At 40.5% G+C, this 22848-nt stretch overlaps 1 protein-coding gene across 6 annotated transcripts in view; it reads left to right on the forward strand.

The window, feature by feature from the left end:
- The window catches only part of LOC130180137 (apoptosis-stimulating of p53 protein 1-like), a 48973-nt gene extending 26709 nt beyond the window's left edge, over window positions 1–22264 (forward strand). For 4 of the 6 annotated variants that reach the window (XM_056393507.1, XM_056393504.1, XM_056393510.1 and 1 more), the window contains 20 exons: window positions 3401–3496; window positions 5640–5696; window positions 5945–6065; window positions 6443–6522; window positions 6627–6794; window positions 6896–7036; window positions 7156–7351; window positions 7716–7844; window positions 12590–12657; window positions 12980–13187; window positions 13394–13621; window positions 13760–13978; window positions 14173–14323; window positions 14419–14456; window positions 14586–14947; window positions 15212–15349; window positions 17035–17168; window positions 17600–17766; window positions 17972–18171; window positions 20112–22264. In XM_056393507.1, the coding sequence (XP_056249482.1) occupies window positions 3401–3496; window positions 5640–5696; window positions 5945–6065; window positions 6443–6522; window positions 6627–6794; window positions 6896–7036; window positions 7156–7351; window positions 7716–7844; window positions 12590–12657; window positions 12980–13187; window positions 13394–13621; window positions 13760–13978; window positions 14173–14323; window positions 14419–14456; window positions 14586–14947; window positions 15212–15349; window positions 17035–17168; window positions 17600–17766; window positions 17972–18171; window positions 20112–20153 (2943 nt within the window). In that variant the 3' untranslated portion in view covers window positions 20154–22264. The remainder of the gene's footprint in view (window positions 1–3400; window positions 3497–5639; window positions 5697–5944; window positions 6066–6442; window positions 6523–6626; window positions 6795–6895; window positions 7037–7155; window positions 7352–7715; window positions 7845–12589; window positions 12658–12979; window positions 13188–13393; window positions 13622–13759; window positions 13979–14172; window positions 14324–14418; window positions 14457–14585; window positions 14948–15211; window positions 15350–17034; window positions 17169–17599; window positions 17767–17971; window positions 18172–20111) is intronic. The other 2 variants (XM_056393505.1, XM_056393508.1) reach the window with 2 other exon arrangements.
- The last annotated feature ends 584 nt before the right edge of the window (window positions 22265–22848 follow it).

Genomic DNA, 22848 nt, shown 5'->3' on the forward strand with positions numbered 1-22848 from the left:
GTATCAATGATTTGAAACTGATTGTAGTTTGAAGCTCAGACACAGTGGAAGGTTCTAGAAAATTCAATTTACTCACCTTTTTTAATTAATCTTCACGTGATGGACATAATGCACATTAATATGTAATTTAGTCATCAGTGGCACCAGAATTCTTCTTGCAAGGACTAGTTAGGGGCTTAATTAGACATGGACATACAGCTTTTATCTTATATTGTTTATTTATTTAGCAATTATCATACAGTAGCCCTCCTAAAACAGTTTTAATATTTCAAAGTAACTCACATTAACAATAAAAAGTATATACAGTTTTATTTTCATTTAATTCATTTAAACAAAAAATATAGAAGGACTAGGAGATAGACCCCTGCAGAGGGCAGGCAGATTCAGAAATATAGGACAGTCTACTTTGGAAAACTTGGAAATCTAACTGAAAAATTCAGGCAGAATAAAAAAAAAAAAAAGCAAATAACACAATAGGAAATGCATAGAAACATTTTCAGTGAAACAATATTCCAACCAGCTGTGAATGAAGCTACTTACTAGCTGTGTTGAGTTTTTGTGACGGTACTTCTTCCAGGCTGAGCGCTGGACTACTTCCTGTAACCTCCTGCCAACCATTCATCTAACATCGCTAACAGCACTGCCAGGCGTGAGTAACACCGCAGCTACTATAGCCTGTCATCGGTGTGACGGCAAACCGGATAAAAGTATACTAAAAGCAGCTACAATCAATGTTTTATAATAACAATTTTCATTTGTGATAACAATGTGACAGTGTGTGAAAGGGGTAGTGATGTAGTGATGAACCTACAGACAATAATCCCCTCAGCTTTACAGAGCTTTACAGTGAGTTTCAGCTCATTGTTTTGGTTTTCTGACCCACAACTTTACTGGTCTGGTTCACTCTCTCATTGTGTTGTTTTTTTGCAGCTGATTTCAGCAAAGTTCAGTGAGAGTGAATGTTGGCCTCGGATTCATCATGTAGCCAGAAGCGCCAAATGAATGATTAATGTTGCCTATGTTGCTTCATAACTGCTGGATGTGTAAATTAGCATGTGTTTGTTAACAAGTTTGCCAAATCGATACGCCACTGTTGTGTTCACATCTTGCGTGACGTGAGCTACATGAATTCATCCAGGTGATTCCAGTGCTTCGAAGGTTGTTCGTGTAAAATCAGTCAAACATCTAGCAGACTCATGATGGGGCTGCATGGGGCTAATCCTTGCTGGGCGGTACCCTTCTCTAGCCCCACCCTATTGCCATAGTGAACTGGACTGCATTACATTAAGAGGTGTTTCTCCTCCCTATTCACATAGATGAGGGTCGCAGAATATTACAAACACCTCTGAATATGATGTGGTCCAGTACAACAGTGCAACTAACTCTGAACTCAGTGCTAAAACATATTTCAATACCTCTATGACAGTGTCAATGGACACTGAGCGCTGTAAGCATTATAACAGTAGTAGAGTTTGTGGCAATACAGCTGTATTGGAATGAATTAGGTGTACGTAATAAAGTGAACACTGAGCGTAGGTTTTATGTGAATAAAAAATACATAATATAGTCTAAAAAATATGAATTAACATAGATACAGTTTTCTGTATAGAGAACAATAAAAGTTGTCATTGCCTAATATGGGGGTTGCTTCTGGAGTTCAGGTCTATTACCCCTCCATCACTGTTTGCAATACTTCAACATGATAACAGTGATGTTCTAATTATACCAGCACTGGTCTTCTTTCAGTTGACAGCACTGAAGTGCATTAGCAGGAGTTCAGTTCATATCTGCAGATTCTTCATAATGCACATCAACTTCTGCAGAATCCTATAGGTCAGCAGTTAGCTAATGATATGAGGCACCACTGACTGGAAAAAACCAGTGTAATATGCATAATGTCATCGTCTAAAACTTGATGTAGTCTGCATAATGTTGGAATACTGTGTCTGCATAATGTCAGTGAGAATTTCTATAGGTTAGCCTGAAGGCAGTGATGCTGTCTATGGCACAGCGTGGCTATCAGTGTCATTAATCATTGATACTGATATATAGCTTTGTGCTAATGCTGCCAGAGTCAGAGATCCTACTCCCTGAGCTGTTAAATGGCCGGTGGGTTTAATTTGCTTTACTGATTCCTACTGTGTTTTTCATCAGCTCCTCCCTGAGTCATGGCACTGAAGTCTCCACTGAGATGTGTGAGGATTTACTTTGAACAAAACTGACTGGGGCCTCGGCGCCCTCGACTCTAAACGCTTTGAAACAATTTCTCTCTTATTGCCAGGAGAGATTAAGTTCGATTGAAATCTGTGTCCTTATTCTTGAATCACAGGCCCCTTAAATCACACTAATTACAGTCTGATGTATCTGCTTCCATGTTCAATCACTATTTCAGGCAGCTGAAGTAACTAATGAAGTTTAAATACATCAAGACTTTACCTACAGTACAGAATAAGTCTGTGAGGTATTTCAAGTGATTTGGATATTAGTTCTGGATAAAGATATTAATTTTTGGATTTTGTAAATCTTTATTTGCCCTATTATGAAGCAATGCAGAGCTGGATGGTGTTGAAGCTGGCTTAGTGTTATTAATGCTGTTGCACTCATGCAGTCACAGGTTTAGATAGTAGCTAGAACATGCAGTATTTCCCATTGGATAACATTTGAAAACTTTTGCATTGTCTAGCCTCGCTGTATACTGGAAACGAACGTAACGAACCAGGTGCTGTTTGTGTGTGTGTGTGTGTGTGTGTATCCATGAGTGAACATGCACAATAGCAGGATGTGGCTGGGCTGAAACCTTCCGCTGTTGTCTGCTAAAGGCATTCCCCCCTCCCCTATTACCACACCGTCAACGCCCCGAAAATACACACACACACACACACACACACACACACACACACACACACACACACACACACACAGACAAACATTTCATTCTGCTATCATTGCTATCATAGAAATGTTTGTTCTGTGCAACATCTACAAGCACAGCCACGATAACACACTCCTCTGATAGTAAGCTACAGGACAAATGATGAGTGTGATTTGATTTTTTCTAGCTGATGTTGATGTCTGTGTCACGGCACTGAAATGACCAGGGCAGATAGGATTCCTCAAACCAATACTATAATTCTGTCAGTCTGCCAAGGCCACCAGCTGCTGGCCCAATAACGTTTCTGCAGCACACTGAAGGTGCTCTATGACCTAACGTGTGAGATGATATGTGTGTGCAGCTGTGTGTCATCTTGTCTGTAACCGTCCTTTGCTCAGTTATGTGTAATGGAGAGACACAAAGGGGAAACATAGGCTTTTTCTATGGAGATTTATTAATATATGCAGCTTTTGTGTGTGTTCTTGTGTGTGTGTGTGTGTGTGTGTGTGTGTGTGTGTGTGTGTGTAGGTTCCCCGTGTGGAGCTGACCCTCTCTGAGCTCCAGGAAATGGCCACAAGACAACAGCAACAAATAGAGGCTCAGCAACAGATGTTGGTCGCCAAGGTAACTTGAATGGATTACCTGTCAGTGAGTGTAAGGTTAGCTACAGTAGAGTCGGCCACGAGGCCACAGGGGCTAAGGCCTCAGAGGAGTGTTTGTGTGTGTGTGTGTGTGTGTGTGTGTGTGTGTGTGTGTGAGGATCATGGCTCATACATCGTCCTCTGTGACATGACATGTGGTCCTGTTCAGGGTTTAAGGACTGGCAGGAAAGAACAGCTCCATACGATGCAGTAGACAACCATTCACCTAAAGGTTTTGTGTGTGAGAGAGACACACACAGATCATGGTCACTTGTCCCCAATTCCCACATTAGGAAGTGACCTTTGAGTTGACAGGAAGTGAGGTCATCACAGGCCCCACAGCTGCTGGGAAGTTGAAGCAGATTTGTTCTCCAGGAAAGAGTCAGAGGAGCGAGCCAAGAAGAAAGAAAAAGAGGCAGATTCTTTTAATTTGTTAAAGTCTCTCCATTCATTTGATAAAGTGTCCACTCAGGATAGAATAAATAAGAACGTTTTCAACAGGGAACTGGAATAATTTCAACCTCCAACTTTGATTTGGCCAATTTTGTTTTTTCAAGGCCAACTGTGGCAACTTTATGCTGATGTTCAGCATTTTTTGAAACGCAGCAATTTCCCTAGTAAAATGACAGTTTCCTTCCAGTGTCTAAGTACTGAAGTATTTTCCTCTCCGGGTGGAAAAGTCCCCCAGCTGATATGTGGAGGCAGTTTCCATGCTTCAACATTAGTATGATACAACATGAGTTGAGGATTTCCGTGATAAAAGAAAAAAAAAATCCAAAACACAGCTACTGCCGCCTTCGACATGCACGTTTACTCCGGCGTCGTCTGTGTAATGAAACAAACTACTGTTATGTAATGTGTTATTTGTGTGTGTGTGTGTGTGTTGTGTGTGTGTGTATGTGGGTCCAGTGAATGATGGGAGGCTTCTTGCCAACATTCCATTTCCCTCTTCCTCTGTGTGTGTGTGTTAGAGAGACACACAGGTCAGCTGTACTACGTGCCAGCACGACACATAGAGAGAGGTGTAAACTGCCTCAGTCAGCATCACACATGACAGGCCTTGTTTTTCAATCTCTCTCTCTCTCTCTCTTTCTCTCTCTCGCTCTTCCTTCTCTGCAGGACAAATGCGTAAACATAAATGAAAATCAATAGCCATATGATTACCAAAATTATGCCTTAATAAGGGCTCACTGAAGAAATAGGCGATGGTGCTTTTCAAGCATTATACTTTTCAGCGTTTACACTCCCCTCATTAGTAATTTTAAAGCCACTCCACAGCCACATAGATGTTTTCAGTTACTGGCTAATCAGGTGGGTGGAGCTTTGATGGGAATTGCATGATGTCACCAAACTCTGTGAACAAATAACAGTGAGTGTGATAAAGGTGGCAACTGTCCCGACATAACAAGGGCAGCGAATTAACAGGAGAGCGAGGGAGCTGTCAATCAACCACAGTCTGTACACGCCCTGAGAAGAGGCACCATGAGTGAAACCACCTGTGTGGGTTTAAGTAATTAAAACCAACATATAGCATTTGTATTGTCAATCAATTGACGATCGGTTAGGAATTCCACTATCAATGTAATAACAGGATGTGCCCCATGCAACTGTTAAATTCTATTAAAAATATGATCTTTTTTGACAGCACCTTTATCAGTCAGTATTAACACGATTCTGAGTGACAGTCTGATGAATGTGAAACTGTTGAAACACAATAAACCTAAGTGTGTGTAAGATTTCAGAGGACAAACTGACAGCGGTGGGCAGGGAGCTTTGATTAATGACTCAAAACACTGCAAAAACTACTTTCTTTTTCTTTTTTTCACCAATAGTGTGACAGACGAAAAGCATACAGTATGTTCTCTTCCCTACTTTTCAATCACTCATAGTTAGAAGTTGAGAAAACTGGGTCTTGGGACCTTCAAGTGAGAGGCAATATTTGCCATAGAGGAAGAGAGGAGTGGAAGGAGTAGAGGTGTTTGATGATGAAAGAAATGTTTACAGCAGTTAGTCTAGGTAGCTGGTATTATAACTGTGCCATTGCAAGGTCTGTGCAACTGAAAACACTGGAAATTTTTTTTAAAACGCCTCAAAATTCATCATGTCTTCATCTTCTTCCCCTGTAGGAGCAGAGGCTGAGGTATCTTCAGCAGGGAGGCAGATCTAACCAGGGACAGACACAGGTTAGCTCCATGTATCTGTCTTCTGTCAGTCTTAAACACTCACAAGCCCATATGTACATTGAAAGTGTCACTGTAATCATTCCTGCTGTCTATACTAGCTACGAAGTGCCATTAAAAACTACTGTTTCAATTCAAGTTATGGCAACTCTGCTATTTATACTTACTTTCGATATCTCAAAAGCTAAAGCTTGGATGAAAATGCAAATGTTATTTAGCTTGTGTTGTTTGCGTTCTCCTCTCCTGTTTAGTCGGAAGCTGAGAAGCTGCAGCGGTTGAAGGAGCGAGTGGAGACTCAGGAAGCAAAGCTGAAGAAGATCCGCGCCATGAGAGGACAAGTGGACTACAGTAAACTGATCAACGGAAACCTCTGTAAGCCTAAACCCACTGAACTCGATGCAGAGATGACAACTATGGATTTACAGGCACTGGCAGTTTATGACCACATATTAAAAAAGACTATGTACCATGAATTTAATCTGCTGAAATAGTCTCGCTGCTACAGCATGATGGAAGCCTGTGCAAAACAGTACAACACTGTATATATATTTTTAAACTGTTCACCTGATGTGCAAAAACATTCCGCTTAAAGTCAAGGACTAATATACAAAGATCAAATATGTTTTATGTTTCCATACTCAAAATCATAGAGACACACTCAAATAGGCTGACATCATAAATAAAGACAATAGCATTGTTCTCATTTCACTGTGAATATGTTTAATTTCTCTCCTGGCGTCTGTCTCCAGCTGCAGAGATCGACCATGTGAGCAGCCTGTTCCAGGAGAAGCAGGCGGAGCTGCAGTCTGCAGTGGTCAGAGTGGACCAGGTAATGTGGAGTGAGAGTTCATTATAACAGAGATTCAAGATCAAGCAAATGTCTACCAAAAGGGTGAGTTGTTGTTAAGTCATTTTAAAAACTGTTTTTACTAGCTGACTCAACAGTTGGAGGATTTGAGGAGAGGGCGCCTTCAGTTGCACTCTGTTGCACCAGCTCAGGGGGCACCCACTGGGCCACATGGTGTTTCTACTGGCCAGAAAGGATCGCCCCTGTCTGGCCCTGCAGCCCTAGAGCTGAGGAAACTCTACCAGGAGCTGCAGGTAAATTATACTTAATGCTTCAGTTCTTTTGGTGTGAAATACACTAGTTTCAACAAATGGATCATGTAAGATCAGGTGTGTTTCTGCTGCGTGTGTTTCAGGCTCGTAACCGCCATAACCTGGAGCAGAGCAGTAAGTTGGCCCAGAACAAGGAGCTGCTGAACAAAAGGAACGCCCAGGTGACGGTGATGGATCAGCGCATCGGAGACCTGAGAGAACGACTGCATAAGAAGAGAGCAGAGGTAAAAAACTTATCATGAATTTTTATTCATGTCCAGCCAGCGAATTGGAAATGCTTTTAATTTCTCTTGGCAGCTTAAAATTCACATCGCAGTTACATTCTTTGTCTCTTCTCCTCTAGTTAAGCCGTATGAATGGAGGAGGTCTGTCCTCCCCTCAAACCTCCTCCCACCCTGGTGGTGGAGTTTTGGGACGAGTGGCGGCTGTCTGCCCCTACATCCAGGTTCCAGCTGAGGGGAGACAGGAGGCTGGGTACCTCCTGCCAGCTGACCCACCACCCAAACCCACTCCGCTCAGCCACACCCGCTCCCTCTCAGGTAGGTCCAAAATAGTTTGCCATCTTTTTTCTTTCACTTTTTCTAGCTGCATTGTCTTACATCTCTGTCGGGGCTCTAACTTGCTGTCCTTCTATTTCCTTTTCCTGTCTGTCGGCTCCTTTTTTTCCTTTCCCTTTATCTGTTGTTGTTGATGTTCTCTTAAATGTTGATGTGTTGATGTTACTGGTAATTCTTTGATTATTGTTGTGTCACTTGTTGATGTTGTGGTGGTGGTTGTTGTTGTGACTGTGGCTGTAACTGTTTTGTGACATCATTTCGGTGTCATCACTGTGATGTTTGTGTTGTGCATGTCAATGTTGTTTCGGTGGTTGTTACTGTGGTGGTGGGTGTGGCCATGTGACAGAGGAGGACAGGAGTGGCGTCAGGAACCCTCCCAGCCAATGGAAAGTGTCAGATTTAGACATCGTGCTGTCAGAGCCCACTGAGACGTGGGAGGGACCTCGGTCCCCTCAAGGGGGCGACAGTAACAACAGTGAGTCCCTCGAAGGTGCTAGAGAAACTTACTCACCGCTAGCTCCACTGGTGATAGATTAGCAGCACCTGATCCCTCACTCTACCATGCACACCTGCAGGTGTAGCGGGCCTGTTCACAGTAGATTTCTACATGATTTGTGATGTTTTAATGAGACGATATTTTCTTAGTTGGAGTCTTAGGCTGAAAAATCGAAGGCTGCATTCAAACCATACATGTTGTGGATTGTCTGTGTCCTACTATACAGACCAGATGGTGAGGAGAGAGAACATAATTGAATCAGCTACAGAAAATGACCTCAGAGTGAAAGGGTCATGTGTATAAGGACACAGACATGACATCTGATATCCAGCAGCTGCTCAGGGGCAGGAAGGCCAGCATAAGAAAATTAAGTAAGGGCAAACCACAGTCTGGACTTAAACTCATATTCAATCATTCCCTCACATCCTCGTGCCTGGTGAGAGAAGGCGAAGTACAGCAAAACGTTCATCATCTTCAGCAGCAGCTGCAAAGTTTAGAATAATATGCCTTTCCATTATCTGGAACATTCACTAATTAAGATGTTATATCTTGTTTAAAAACAAATAATAGCTTTAAAAGTGCTGATTGGAGGCATTTGTTACCTTCAGACAGAGCCATATTAGCTGTTTCCCCGGTTTCCAGTCTTCTTGTTAAGCTAAACTAACTGGCAGGTGGTTGTAACGTCATATTTATCACAGAGACATGGGCGTGGTATTGATCTTATGATCTACTATTGGCAAGAAAGCTAAGTGTATTTCCCAAAACTATTCCTTTGACATGGCACATTAAATTTAGATTAAATTAAATTAAATCTAGTCACTAATCACATTCAGACACTTGCATTCAGACACTTGCATTGCTTATATATATCATGACACCCAGGATGGAATTAGCAGAATATTCCTACTCAGTTTAACTTGTGTGTGTATAAGTGAAGTGTCTTGAACCAGCAATGTTACAAATCCCATTGTGCTCTTGAATGCCAAAGCAAATGCCACAGCTCTATTTATTATCCCTGCTTATGTAATGTGGAAAAACAGATTGTTGTAAATCATGTCAACAGTCGACTGAGCAGGCATGCACAGCAGATGAATGAAAGGAAGTCTGAGGTACACTAACTTGTAGCTATATTCAGTATGTATAATGTTTGTGTGTGTGAGAGATTTTAGATTAGGGGGGTATGGGGTCATGACAGCTGTCATCAGAGAGATTACAGCTCTCTTACAAATGTTAGTACTGTATGAGTGTTAATTCAGTACAAAGATAGCAGTCTACAGTGTTCTTAGAGCAAAGAAAAATCACAGCAACAATTAGATGCATTTCTACTGGGATTAAACTGGAGGAAAATAATAGATGTGTTCATTGAAATTCCTTATGTTCAAGAGGAATGGCTTCATATTCTACTGACTAATATATGCAAGAAAGTAGTGACACGATCCGCATGCCAAGATCTTCAAAAACAAATGCTCTCTGTTTGAATGTCCCATGAGGAGCCTTGGTTAATGATAAATAAGAAAAGCTTAAAAAATCCTGATGCTTTTAGAGGAAAATGCTTACACAGAACTTGTCCTTTTATTAAAAAGCAGATCTGGCTCACTCAGTGCAGTCTACATCTGATATGATTGGTGGTTGCAACTTGACTGATTACAGTACATAATATTAAATGTGTTATGGATTAGTCTCTAAATATTTATTAACTTCGTAAGAATAGTTTGTGAAATACACTTATTCTCTTTCTTGCCAAGAGTTACATGAAAGTATTGATACCACTCTTTATGCTAAATGCTAAGCTACAGCTAGAGGCTGATTAGCTTAGCTTAGCACCAAGACCGGAAAGCGGGTTACAACTACCTTGGCTCTGTCCATACAATATCAATAACAATATCCACTTAAGTTACCAGCACCCCTAAAGCTAATAAATTAATAGTTATATAATATTAGTTATATGTCATTTATTTAATCTGTTCAAAAACGAAAGTATAAAAACAACCATTTGTGGGAGCTGGGGTTTTTCTTGGGTTGCCGCAGTGACTTCCTGGAGTCAGGTGGTTTTTATTAGTACTCTTTAGAGGTGCTGACAGAAGGATTTTGCTACAATACCTTTGGACATATTCTGGCTAGCTCTTTTCAGTCTTTATGCTGAGCTAAGCTAACCAGCTGCTGACTAGCTTTATATTTACAGATATGAGAGCTACCAATCACGTCATCAAACTCTAACCATATATTTCTCATAATATTGAACTACCGTAACTAAATGTATTGAGACATATTGATCAGATTCCACTCATTATAGAGTATACATTCAGTATACATGTTTTATTGTTTGTCATTCTTAATACGTGTTTTCACGTGTTATTTGAACTAAATGATACTTTGATTCTCTAAACTACAGTGAATATTGCTCAAATTATCATTATACTTCATATCAATTAGATGTTACCTAAAGAAGTTTGATAGGCTTCTTAAAACCCTTAACCTCAACCTGAGTCCCCCTTTGTCTTTTGCACCGGGAAGTACTGTGATGGTGCCACAGTGCTGTACACCGTACTGTCTTTCCTCTTCAGCACTGAGTGACTGCATCTAATCTGGGCTCTCAGGCAGATGGCCAAGTTTCCACCTCACACAGAGCTGACTGTTTGTTTCCTGTCGTGACTGTTTTCTTCCGGAGGTCAGCAGGTTACAACAGCAGTCAACAGGTTGCACAGCACAGCTTACTGTACTGACTGCAGGACACCCAAGTTCAGTTGTTAATCAGTGTTAGTCTGGTATGTGCCAGAACTGTGACATGGCTGTACCACTGAGAGGTGGGCCAAACGTTTTACACTGATACTTTGGCAAAAACACCAGCCAACTATGTATGACATGAGGTGGAAGTTTAGTATCCCATGAAGGTTTAAATAATACTTTAGAGGCTTTTTCAATTATCTCTAGCCAGGCCAGAGGTGCTGAGGACAGCATTGTTGTTCTGCCTGGCAGTTGATGAATATCTTTTGTAATAAGTTTGGTGATTTTCATGACTTTTCTAGTGCCGCCATTGAGTCAAATTTTGTAATGTCCAATACTCAGGTTTATTACCAACTACCTGCTAAAGACTTCTGACATTTAATTTATCTTCAACTGTGCTTTGTTTAATGCTAATTAGTAAATATTAGCATGTTAATACTATGATGTACAAAGAAACCTGCTAAACATCACCATGTTAACATTGTCTTTGCATCATGTTAGCATGCTGATGTTAGCTTTTTGCTGAAAAAAACCCTGTGCCTGTGAAAACAGATACAGACATTGTTTTGTGAATTTTGTTTTCAGTATATCAGTTCTTCTCATGAAGAGAGACATAATAAGGAAGTTGGCTGCCAAAGGCAAAGCAACAATAAGTGTCAGTATCAGTCTTAAAAAGCCCGCTAGCACCGTGATGTGGTTTGCTCACGTTAATATAGTTCCTTTTAACTAGTCTGTTTATGTGGAAGTGCAACAAGGTGAGTTTGTTAACCTGTTGTGAAATTGTAAAGCATTAAGCTAGGCCACTGACCTCCAGGACTGTCACGAGTTAACAGGCAACATTGGATCCAGATTTAGTGACTGACCGTGACTGTGACCTCAGAGTTGGATTGAACTGTGCCATTTAGTTATGTAACACCACCTCGGTGGAGGCAGATAGAGGCTGGGTTAAACTGCTTCTTTCCACATCCAGCTGATACCTCTGTTTACAGCATTGGCTTCATTTTTGAGAGCTTAGCATTTTACCACAGTCAGTCAAGTCATTTTTAAATCTCCAAGGCAGCAGCTTTTTGTTGTTTGGGGTTTTGGATTTCACTGTGTTTCAGGGTTTTTCCCATGTTAACCACCACCCAGTGTAATTCTTAAGGTGAACAGCAGCCAAAAGTCAATTATATGAAGCCATTCCTCACTTACTATAAATATTTGCTGTCTTCATTATCAGATACATAACAACACAGCATAACAACAACTACACTACCCATACATTTTTGCAACCAAGCTCATGATCAGAGAGACTTTTGTCCTGTTGCTGTACCATTTACGAGACACTAAACACATGTTTGCTGTGGGGAATACAGTCTAATCACCAATCTGAACATGGAGAGTAGTTGTTAAGCAATTTAGCGCCTGTCTTGTTACATTACAGTTTTGGCTATGTTGAGGTTTGACAATTGAAAGCATTCCTTGTCAGGTCAAATTAAAAATAATTTGATGACTTAGAGTCTGTTCCAAATATTACATAATTGTTAAGCTGTTTATGGACTGTGTGGGGCCAAGTAATGGACCATGTAGTTCACTACAGACCAAAGGTTGTTGGGTACACAGTCTAATCACTGTTTTACTTGAAGTAAACTATATGTATTGATAATAATATCTTTTATTTTAGTCATTTGTTTTTATTTGTATTTTATTGTAGCAGTGCAGTGGCATGCTCCCCTGTAAAGTAAAAATAATTTAAAATATTCTGGCAACATGTGAGCAACCAGACTTTTTCAGCCTCTTCACACTATAAGATACTGTATATAATAACATAGTTTGATGTGTTTTCAACATGTGTCCTACTCCCTAACTCCATCTTACCTTTCACCTACTTTAACATACTCAGGAACTTTGTGATTTTCCTTTCTGTTTGTGTCTGTCTTTGTCTCTTCCTCTCCTTAATTGCCTTTCCTGTTGTAACCTTTGTCCTTTTCTCAACACTTTCTCACTCTCTCTCCATTTAGCTAATGAAGCATCATGGCCGAGCATCAGTAAGAGTGTGTCAGACTGGAGGACCAACAGTCCAGAACAGGTACTATTTTCTACACTAAACATGAGAAGGTAATATGAAAATTACCATTACAAGTAATTTTCATAAGTGTCATTTAAATATTCTTCATTTTGCTTAACGCTCCGCTGAGGTAATTTAAGAGCCTCCTCAGCATCCACTTTGAAGGCCAGTGCAATAAATGACTGTGTGAACTTTTCACCTCGAGAAATATCTTGGGAGAAAAATCTCCTTCCAAAATAGTCATGCCGGTTTTGAGTGGAAATGGAGGTTACGCAATCACACTTCAAGAAACTCATTTTTAAATTATGTCTGTCTTTATTTTTATCTTTCCTTCTACCACCAGCGTCCCTCTGGTTACGGTACATACCCGAGTGCCACCCACCAGGCGGCAGGGCATCACTGTGCCACCAGCTCCCTGCCCCGTTCTGCTCCTTGTACACTGGGCTGGCCTCGATCTAGTGCTGCCAACGCCACATCTTCCTCTTCTTCATCGTCATCCTCCTCACAGCAGATACAGCAACGTATCTCTGTCCCTCCTAATTCAAGCCAAGGTCATTGAAGGACAAGAGTTGTTCTTTAATTGATGAGTCACATTGGGTGTTTGACCTATTATAATTGAAATTATTTATTTAAGCAGTAATTTCTAAGAAAATATTAAAAGCCTCTCCATTATACAGAAATTGAATGATGAACTTTGTAAGTCAATTCTTTTTGTTGTTTTAATTGTATAGTTTCCTTTTTCCATTACTGTTGTTAGGCTCAGCCACCACCTCCCAGCCCTCTACGCTGTCCCCACAAACAGAGCGAACAGATCCCCCACCGGCAGTGGCCGTACGTCCCTACGTCCCGGACCATCCCTCCAGGCCTCAGTCACCCAGGAAGGGCCCCGCCACAATGAACAGCAGCTCCATCTACAGCATGTACCTCCAGCAGCCTCAGGCCAAAAACTATGGATCTCTCAGCAACAGAACTACTGTGAAAGCAGGTAATTAAACAGAAGATTAAATTAGAGATCAGAGGTTCTATTGTATATTCAGACTAAAGATATTGTATACGTACTGTTGTTACAGTGTCCTCAAGGGAAAACAAATCAATATCTGTCCCTTTCCCTCTCTCTCCGCAGTCTATGGTAAACCCATCCTCCCCACCTCCTCCACCTCTCCGTCCCCTGTCCCTTTCCTCCAGGGAGGAGGAGGAGGAGTAAGAGCAGGAGGAGAGGATGTAACAGATAAAGAAGGAGCAAAAGGAGGAGGAGGAGAAAGCAGTGATGGGCAAATCATCCCTCCACCAAGTGTAGATAACATCCCCCGTCCCCTCAGTCCCACAAAGCTCACCCCAGTTGGTAGGTACCAGAAGATAAATCAGACTCAGCCAGTGTGCTGCCATAAATCTTCTAATTCTTTACTTGTGATAATTTCCTTAGGAAAAAATATTTTTTTCCAGGAGTAATTACTAACTAAATTGCAATAAATAAATAACTGAAGAAGAAATGTTTAGTTGTAAACATTACAGACTTTCCCTTGCCTGTGTCCACAGCCCACTCCCAGCTACGTTACCAGAGTGATGCTGACCTGGAGGTTCTCCGCCGACGCCTCAGCAATGCTCCACGACCGCTGAAGAAACGGAGCTCAATCACTGAACCTGAGGGCCCACAGGGGCCAAACATCCAAAAACTACTGTACCAGAGGTCAGTGCTACATTGCATGCCACCATAGAGACAAACCCATTTTTATGAGACTGAATTTGATGCTGAAAATAATTTCTCTTATTTCTCCTCTGCAGGTTTAACACACTGGCAGGAGGCATGGAGGGAGTCACAGGTAAGACATTGAGATATGACGATATGGTCGGGCCTCAGTTAGCATCAGTTGGTCTATATAGTGTGTATTTCCCATGGATCTTAATGGTACTGCTCAGTTATGCTTAACTTACCTGTTTTACTCTTCCAGGCAACACTTTCTACCAGCCCGACTGCCTTTTGGGTGACATGGACAACATCCACTCAGCCAATGGGAATGTAGAACCTGGTGACAAACACGTCTGTATGGCAGCTGTGGAGGGCGAAGTTCAAAACCTGAACTCGGACTCCCAACGCTTGTCACCTCCTTCTGTTGCCATAGAAACAACCAAAGAGAAGACAGTAACAGTAGAAACTACCAATAATGTGTCCCCGCCGACTCAACCCAGCCTATCCCCTGCGCATGATAGGCCAGAGGACCAGAACAATAACAACCAGAGAGGATCTAGTCCCTCCCACAGCTCTGTAGCCCACACCACTCCATCACCTCCTGCACCACCTTCGCAGCCTAAGGTAGTTATAGGTATTATTACACCTGATATCAGTTAAAAAACTTCCATTGTACATCTCTCCCATCATAACACTTAGGCCCAATAAATTTGACAAACTCCACATCTCACTTGTTTCTCAGTATCTGTTTTGTTGTATTTCCTTTATTTTTTGCTCCTGAAATAAATTACTGAACACCTAAACAAAATATTTTTTCTCTGTAAAAGCCTACTCGGCAGTTCCTGTCCTGCATTGTCAACACTTTCTCTTTCTCCCTGTGTTCTGCAGGTGAAGCGAACCAACCTGAAGAAGCCGTCATCAGAGCGGACCGGCCACGGTCTCCGAGTCAAGTTCAACCCTCTAGCTCTGCTCCTGGATGCATCGTTAGAGGGAGAGTTTGATCTGGTGCAGAGAATAATTTATGAGGTAAAACATAAAATTATGTTGCAGTTAACTGTATTTGTATTATACATCATACATTATACATCAGCATTTTTCATATTTTAACCCTTATTATCTGTCTTCAGGGCTAAAATCTAGTCAAATTTATTTGTGTAGCTCGGTATTTTAGTGAGTCATATGGTGGGCCTACATCAGCCATAGATCCAAACTCATCTTATGTTCTTCAAGAAGATTAGGAAAACCTACTCACAAAACATCCTACAGATATAATGAAAGACCCAGACAGAGGCAATTCGAAGAGAGGAAAAGACCAATAGGTTGATCAGATAAAATGATCAGTTAAGAGAGTCTCTAGGAATTAAAGAATACAATAATGGGGTAATAACAAAATAAGATTGTAATAGGACACATTCATTAAAACGTCTGCTGGAGAAATATTAGAAAAGAGGAGGGCACACCTCAAATCACTGAATTTGCTAGTGCCAGCCAACAGTAGACATGCTAGCACATTAGCTTGCCAGCGTTGGTCTGAGTTCAGCTACCTGTCTGAGCAGATCATTGTCTGCATAGAAGTGGAAATTTATGCTGAAGTCACAGAGTGGTAGTATGTACAGAGAGAAAAGTACTGGAACAAGTACAGTACCTTGAGGGACACTATACTTTACAGTGTGGAGAGACTAATTGATCTTATAGAGCAAGACAAACTGTGACTTATATCTTAGGATGGACTTAAACCGTGAGAGAGCTCAGAGCTTAGAAAATCTAAATTAAGGTTACAATTGAACTTGGCTACTACCCTAACCACTACTTTAGATGGGGAATTCTTTCATTGCTGTAGCGTGGTATAAACCTGACAGAAGAGTCTCAATATGTGTTCACCGTGATTTTCTCTGCATTGAACTGGAAAGTCACAAGAGAATCTTCAGTTTATTTCACAAAAAAGTATTTCAGATTTCCACTTCTAAAATTCTCAGATTTCATTTGCTTCATGACATTAGTGTTGAAAGGAAAAATAAATTCCCTTATGTAACAAAAGAATATTTTTACATGCCCAACAAATACTGTGCACCCACACACAGATTGCCTCAACAGATTTGCCATTAACTGGATGAGTTTGAAGCCTTCGATACCTTCAGGACAATACTAATCAAGTACAATATCTTTGATCCTCAGCAGTACTGTCATGGGAGAGTGGTCTCAATTGTCAGGTGTGCAGATTTATTGTTGAGGACAGACTCACACTGTATCAGTGTGTTACAGCAGCACAGAGCTCCTGTGAACAAAGCCTTACATCTTTAGATGCAAATCCCTATCTACTCCTGACATCTTTTGCATGGAGGATGGACAGAAGTGCTTACTGACTCTTCAAACTGGCAATCTCTCTGATACTCAAGGAAGCATTCACATGCTTCACATCCAGAACAAGCTCAGTTTTGAAGGTATCACACCCTGAGGCACTAAGACTCAACAACTCAACAATTTCCAAGCTGTTCAAAAAATGTTGCACTATCCTGAGTTCTGCAGTGAAATCAGGCACTTAGTACTTCTATAATGCTCTCCACAAGGGTTACTGAAGGCTGGTATTAATACTGATATTTTGGCATCTCCCCATTGTTGTAGATAGCCAATAATTTGTACCAACATTCAGTATCACAATTTGATTGAATTCTAATATTCTCATGTATATTTTCTCATTATCTGTCTTCAAGGTGGAAAATCCCAGTATGCCTAATGATGAAGGTATAACTCCTCTTCATAATGCAGTCTGCGCTGGACATCACCATATTGTGAAGTTTCTGCTGGACTTCGGAGTGAACGTAAATGCAGCTGACAGTGATGGATGGTCAGTACTATTGAGTAATGTAATAAGTCAGACTAACAACAGAGCATTGGCGTGGCTGCATGACTGGAGGGAGTTTGGGTAATGAACACACTCTGTGACAGCGATGCTGGAGCTCAGCTCAGAGGCAACAATGACAGAGATAATTGCATCTCTAAATTCATTTTTGGCTCAGTTGCCTTAGCAGTATGAAAGGAAGAGATTACCAAGTCCAATGATGCGCCGTATTCAGAAGTTGCTTGATTTAATTACTGATGCAGCTGACTGAATTCATGTTTAGTTAATGTCAGCCTGTTTCACGATGACATAATTTAACTATTAGATTTAAGACGCAAGTGCATTGCTGGAACGTCTTTGTCCTTTCTTTATCAGATGTAAATGACACCTGGCAAGCAGAGGAATGTTTAAAGTCATATTTTGTGTTGTCTCCCCAGGACCCCTCTGCACTGTGCGGCTTCATGTAACAGTGTCCACCTGTGTAAGATGCTGGTGGAGTCCGGGGCGGCCATTTTCGCCACAACGATTAGTGACGTTGAAACAGCAGCAGACAAATGTGAAGAAATGGAGGAGGGCTACACACAGTGTTCTCAGTTTCTCTATGGTAGGTAAATGCCGAGGGACAGACGGCAAACCAACAAATCTAAACTGAACAGATTTCCTCAAGGGGGGGGGGGGGGGGGGGAATTTTTCCTTCAGGAACTTTTAAAAAACAAATTTGAAACAACCATCATAGGACAATTAAACTCCTATGAAAGCAACAAAACTTAATTTGTTTTTGATAACTGAATACTCTGTATCTCTCTCAGGTGTTCAGGAAAAGTTGGGTGTGATGAACAAAGGCTTGGTCTACGCTCTCTGGGACTACACGGCCCAGCAGGCTGATGAGCTGTCCTTCAGCGAGGGTGATGCCCTCACTGTGCTTCGTCGACGTGACGAGACTGAGACAGAGTGGTGGTGGGCGCGACTAAATGATCGGGAGGGATACGTACCAAGGAACCTGCTGGGGGTGAGAGAACAAACACCCCAACACACACCTCACTGTAAACGTGTGCACGCATAGAAAAACAGAAAGACACACGTTGGCCGCCTGTCCACCTATATCAGTGTCATGCATTGTTCTTGTATTAACTAGTTAGTGCATTTAAACTAATTTTAGGTCATGGGTTAAAGTAAAAACACAGGAACAGCTTCTTCAGTGCAACTTGGTCCACTTCAGTGACCACCATAAAAGTTAGACAACAGAACTCTGACATTAGAAGTAATACTTAATTTCTTAATGTGATAATATTCTCACTTACACTGCCAGGCTACGCAGTAGATCATTTGCTAACAAATGTCCCGCTTAGCTACTGTAGCTATCAAGCTTTCTGTTCTTGCACGACACATGCTGTTTACAGTGATAACAGTGGTAGATTTATGGAATGGAAAAAGTATTATTTTTAAATAGTCTGTCCACAAAGAAAGCAGGCTAAGCATTTCTAGCTGGCATTAATGTTGCCAGCTGAAATGACATCTCCTGCTCATAGACTTGTTTAGCTATAGTTAGCTAGCTAATCAAGCTATCATTAGCTCCATAAGTTGGATAAAAAGTCTATGGCTTCTATGGAATCTTTTAAAGTTTCCAGCTAACACAAATAAAAATGAGAATCTTGTAAAAGATTATTAAATATGAACATCATGGCTGATATTGTGCTGAGCAACTGAGGTTAAAGCTACGTTAGTTGGCCTATCCTTACTAAATGATAATCGATGTAGCCAGAAAACATGGACATACAGAAGCAACACAGGTGGTCTGATAACGGATGTGTTGTGCAGGACAGAACTTCTAACATCACCTTCAGCTCAACTTCAACAAAAAGAAAAACACAGTTTTTTTCCCTTTACACTTTTGCTCTTGTGTTTTTAGTTTTGTAAAATCTAAAATAAAGACACCACCCTCCAATCTCTTTAAATGCCAAGTATTCCTGTTATTACAGCCTGATGCTCACCCCCTCATCATGTGGAAGAATTCAAAGCTTAACAGGCCAGCTGTGCCATGCTATGGTTGCTAAACTGTGATTGGACAATCACTGTTAGCGGAGCGATTTAGCATATGGTCAAAAGCTAGCAGCTACAGGCAATGCTGTTAGTGTAGGTCCCATCAAAACACACAAAGACATTTCAAACAGTTTATATAGTTACAGGCTTTTAATCAGTCCCAGAATAAAGGAAATAAAGGAAGTAAAAAGAAGCTCTTACATTTGCATAAACTGAGGTTGACTAGATCTGTCAGCAAAATATGTGCAAAGCTTCTGGGCAGATTTTCAGGTAATTTGGTGGACTAATCAAACTTGGGCCCAGGAATGAATGGACATATTTAGCTGGTGACCTTGATTCGGTATTTCCACCTCTGAATGATTATTATTTTTGAGCCATAGCTTCAACAACAGTTAATACCATATAGCCTTAATCCAAAATGCTGAAAGTATGTTGAATCTATTTAATTGTAATTCTGATGTGTAAGTCTTATTTATTATAGGACAAGTTTTCTGCCTTAGTGCACAGTGCTATTCAAGCCTCAGGGAGAACAGTGTATACACACTGCATGTACAAGTAAAGCTAAGCTATATAGCTTTAATAAAACTGTCCATCACAGTGGCCCCTTTACAGCTCCCACCATGCATCTGCAACCACACTGATGCCTCTGTGTAAATAATCGAATGTTGGATCTGTACCTTTACAGTAGGAAGTGCATGTAAGGTTTCAATTTACACTCAACAGGAAGCATCATCAATACCCCCATTCATTCAGTGAATTAAGTGATGTGATTCACCCGAGGAAACAGCGAGTAAACTGGCAGATTTATTCTTACAGCATGGCTTCATGATGTTCAGGCACCTTGAGAACAATGTTAACATGATGTAGTGACCCCGCCCTCTCTCTCTCTCCCTCGCTCTCTCTCTCCAGCTGTATCCAAGGATCAAACCCAGACAACGCTCACTGGCGTAAAGCCCAGATTGGGAGCCACGTGCATGCTCTCAGAGGGCGCATGCATACAGAGAAGAAGAGGATGAAGGCAGATGAATTGGCTGATAAGGAAAGAAAAAAAGATGGAGGTAGTCAGGAGACTGAGAGAGGAAAGAAAGAGACAAAGATGGAGCTCAAAGTTTTGATGAACATTTTTTTCTTGGTTTGTTTGGATGTAACGCTGGAACCACAGAGCCATGTTATGGTAGAATCATAATATATTTTCACTGAGTTGCTGCAGAGTACAAGAAAATTGCCTGAATCTTATTTTGAGCAAAAGAAGCTTGACAACTTCACTAGAGTTCAGCCGCATGATGGACGCTGAATAGAAAAAAAAATCACCAAAAATTCCTTATCTTTTGGATGCAGCTTCAAGATCCACTTAAGTTCACTTAGCTGAAAACATGAGACCATGAGCTTGGAATTATAAGACTTCATCTGACATTATCCAAATAATCTCGATCTTTGAATGTCACTATTTTTGTATGGTGTTAATAAAAAAAAAACAATAAAAAAAACAGTTGGATCTTCATAAAACCAAGCTCATCAACTGCATAGTGAAAAGATGTCCTTTTTCTCTAAGGCAGTGAACGTAGTGTAGTGTCTGAGAACACTTTCACACTGTGTGGTGTGAAGATTTTAAATGCAGTAAATTTACAGGTTTGACCAGGTGAAAGTATGTGTGAGATGTGAAATGTGAAAGTGAGGTAGGATAGAGTAAAGTGAGAGGAGAGAACTGATGAATGTGTGTCAAAGAACGTCAGGTTTTGTCAGCACTGTGGCTCCTGATGGAGCAGTTATTAGCAATGCTAGTCAGAATAGATGTTGGAAATGCAGCCGTGAGACTAAATCCAGCAAACATTTCACGCATGGTAGCCGAGAGCCACATCAACCAATGCCAGATATCCACAATAGAATATTATGGCATGGTAAAAAAAAAAAAAAAAGGTTTGAACTGATATCAGAAGAATATTTTGGTTCTGATTTCACAAACTGATATAAGAAGCATCTGTGAACCATTATGGATGTCTCAACCTTTTAGTATTTTGCATTTATCTTGACTCAGCGCTGGTGCATGCTGTCATATCAACATCTGTTCAACTGCAAAATGGTTGCTGATGGTAAAACCAGAGAAAGGAAGGAAAACTGATTGGGTATGGGATGTGTTTTTGAAATACAAATGTAGTTGTAAAACCAAAGTATGTAAAAGAAAATTGGCTTAAAGGTGAGGGACAAGGATAAGGAATTGAATGGACAATAATTTTTATCTATATCGGATTTCCACACAAAACTTAGTCCAGACTAGAGCCTCATTCACACTGGTCCTCATCCTGGTGTAGCACTGGTACCAGGCTCTGCAACTAACAATCAGATAAAGCAGTGTTTCCCATCTGCCAACAGCTCTGTGTAAGGATTCAATATTTGTCAGTCCACTGTTAAATTAACACATAAAGCTCCAGTGTTTATTTTGACAACAATGTCTTAAAAAACAAGTCAATTTTTTTAATTGTAAACCCAGTCTCATCTCATATATATATATAAATATAAATATATATATACACACACACACACTTTATCCCTGGGCTAACTGGCTTGGTATTCAAATGGAGCTAAATTAGCTCAGAATGAATGAAGAAGAAAATGTGAAAACAACTTGACTTTTTCTCAAGTGTCATCTCTCCTTTTATTTTATTTTTTTCACATTTACATATTTCAATAGTTGTATTAAATGTATTATTACGCAGATTTTTTTTTTTGTTTTATTTAAAACAAGATATTGTTTTTCTATTATTATTAATATTATTATTATCATTATTATTATTAGGAAACACTGCTCTAGTTTCTTTCTGTCAGTGCTGGTGCCACTCACTGCTGCCACCCAGTGTACGGGAAGGTTTTGACAAAAAATAAATTGTCATTTCCTTTAACACATGCTGTGTAAAATATGAAGCAATAAATTGAGTGATGTTTGACGTGAGAATGGCACATTGTTCTGATGAGTGTTTACCATTACTTTGCGTATATGCAACCTAAAACTATACAGCTTATGTACAATAATAATAAAGAAACCATAATCCCTACGGAGAATCAAAGCTATGATTGTGACTGAATTACTCAGAGTTCATATGTTCATATGTGTGGTGATTAGACCTTTGTAAACACACACACACACACACACACACACACACACACACACACACACACACACACACACACACACACACATTTTCAAGCCTTGGCAATAAACTGCGGACTTTAGAAGGGAATTAGTTCATTCACGTCTTTGCACCGACAGCAGGCTCCTCTCGCAGGTAAGTGTATTTCCATTCAAATTCACCAAATTGCTGCTATGTACAGTTTGTGTAGAACTAAGTATTTCTTCCAGTTCAATATGTTGAAACTGGTACAATGTAATTTGAAATACAGATATCTGCCACGTAACCAGATTTAACAAATATTACCAGGGAAAAAACAGCCAAGATCAACAGTGCACACAGATGTCAAGGTTTCTGCTATTTTTGTCCACTCCTCTCTTTTACTTCCTGAGTCAGTACAAAATAATACTTAATGATATTTGATGGAATGAAAACAAAAACTTCACAATGACAGGTCAAAATGTGTATTTGTCTACCTCAGGTTTGTGTTGTTTGAATTGTGTTTCAGAGTGGCCAGCTGC

Source organism: Seriola aureovittata, chromosome 13, assembly GCF_021018895.1.
Source record: "Seriola aureovittata isolate HTS-2021-v1 ecotype China chromosome 13, ASM2101889v1, whole genome shotgun sequence".
Taxonomy (NCBI): domain Eukaryota; kingdom Metazoa; phylum Chordata; class Actinopteri; order Carangiformes; family Carangidae; genus Seriola; species Seriola aureovittata.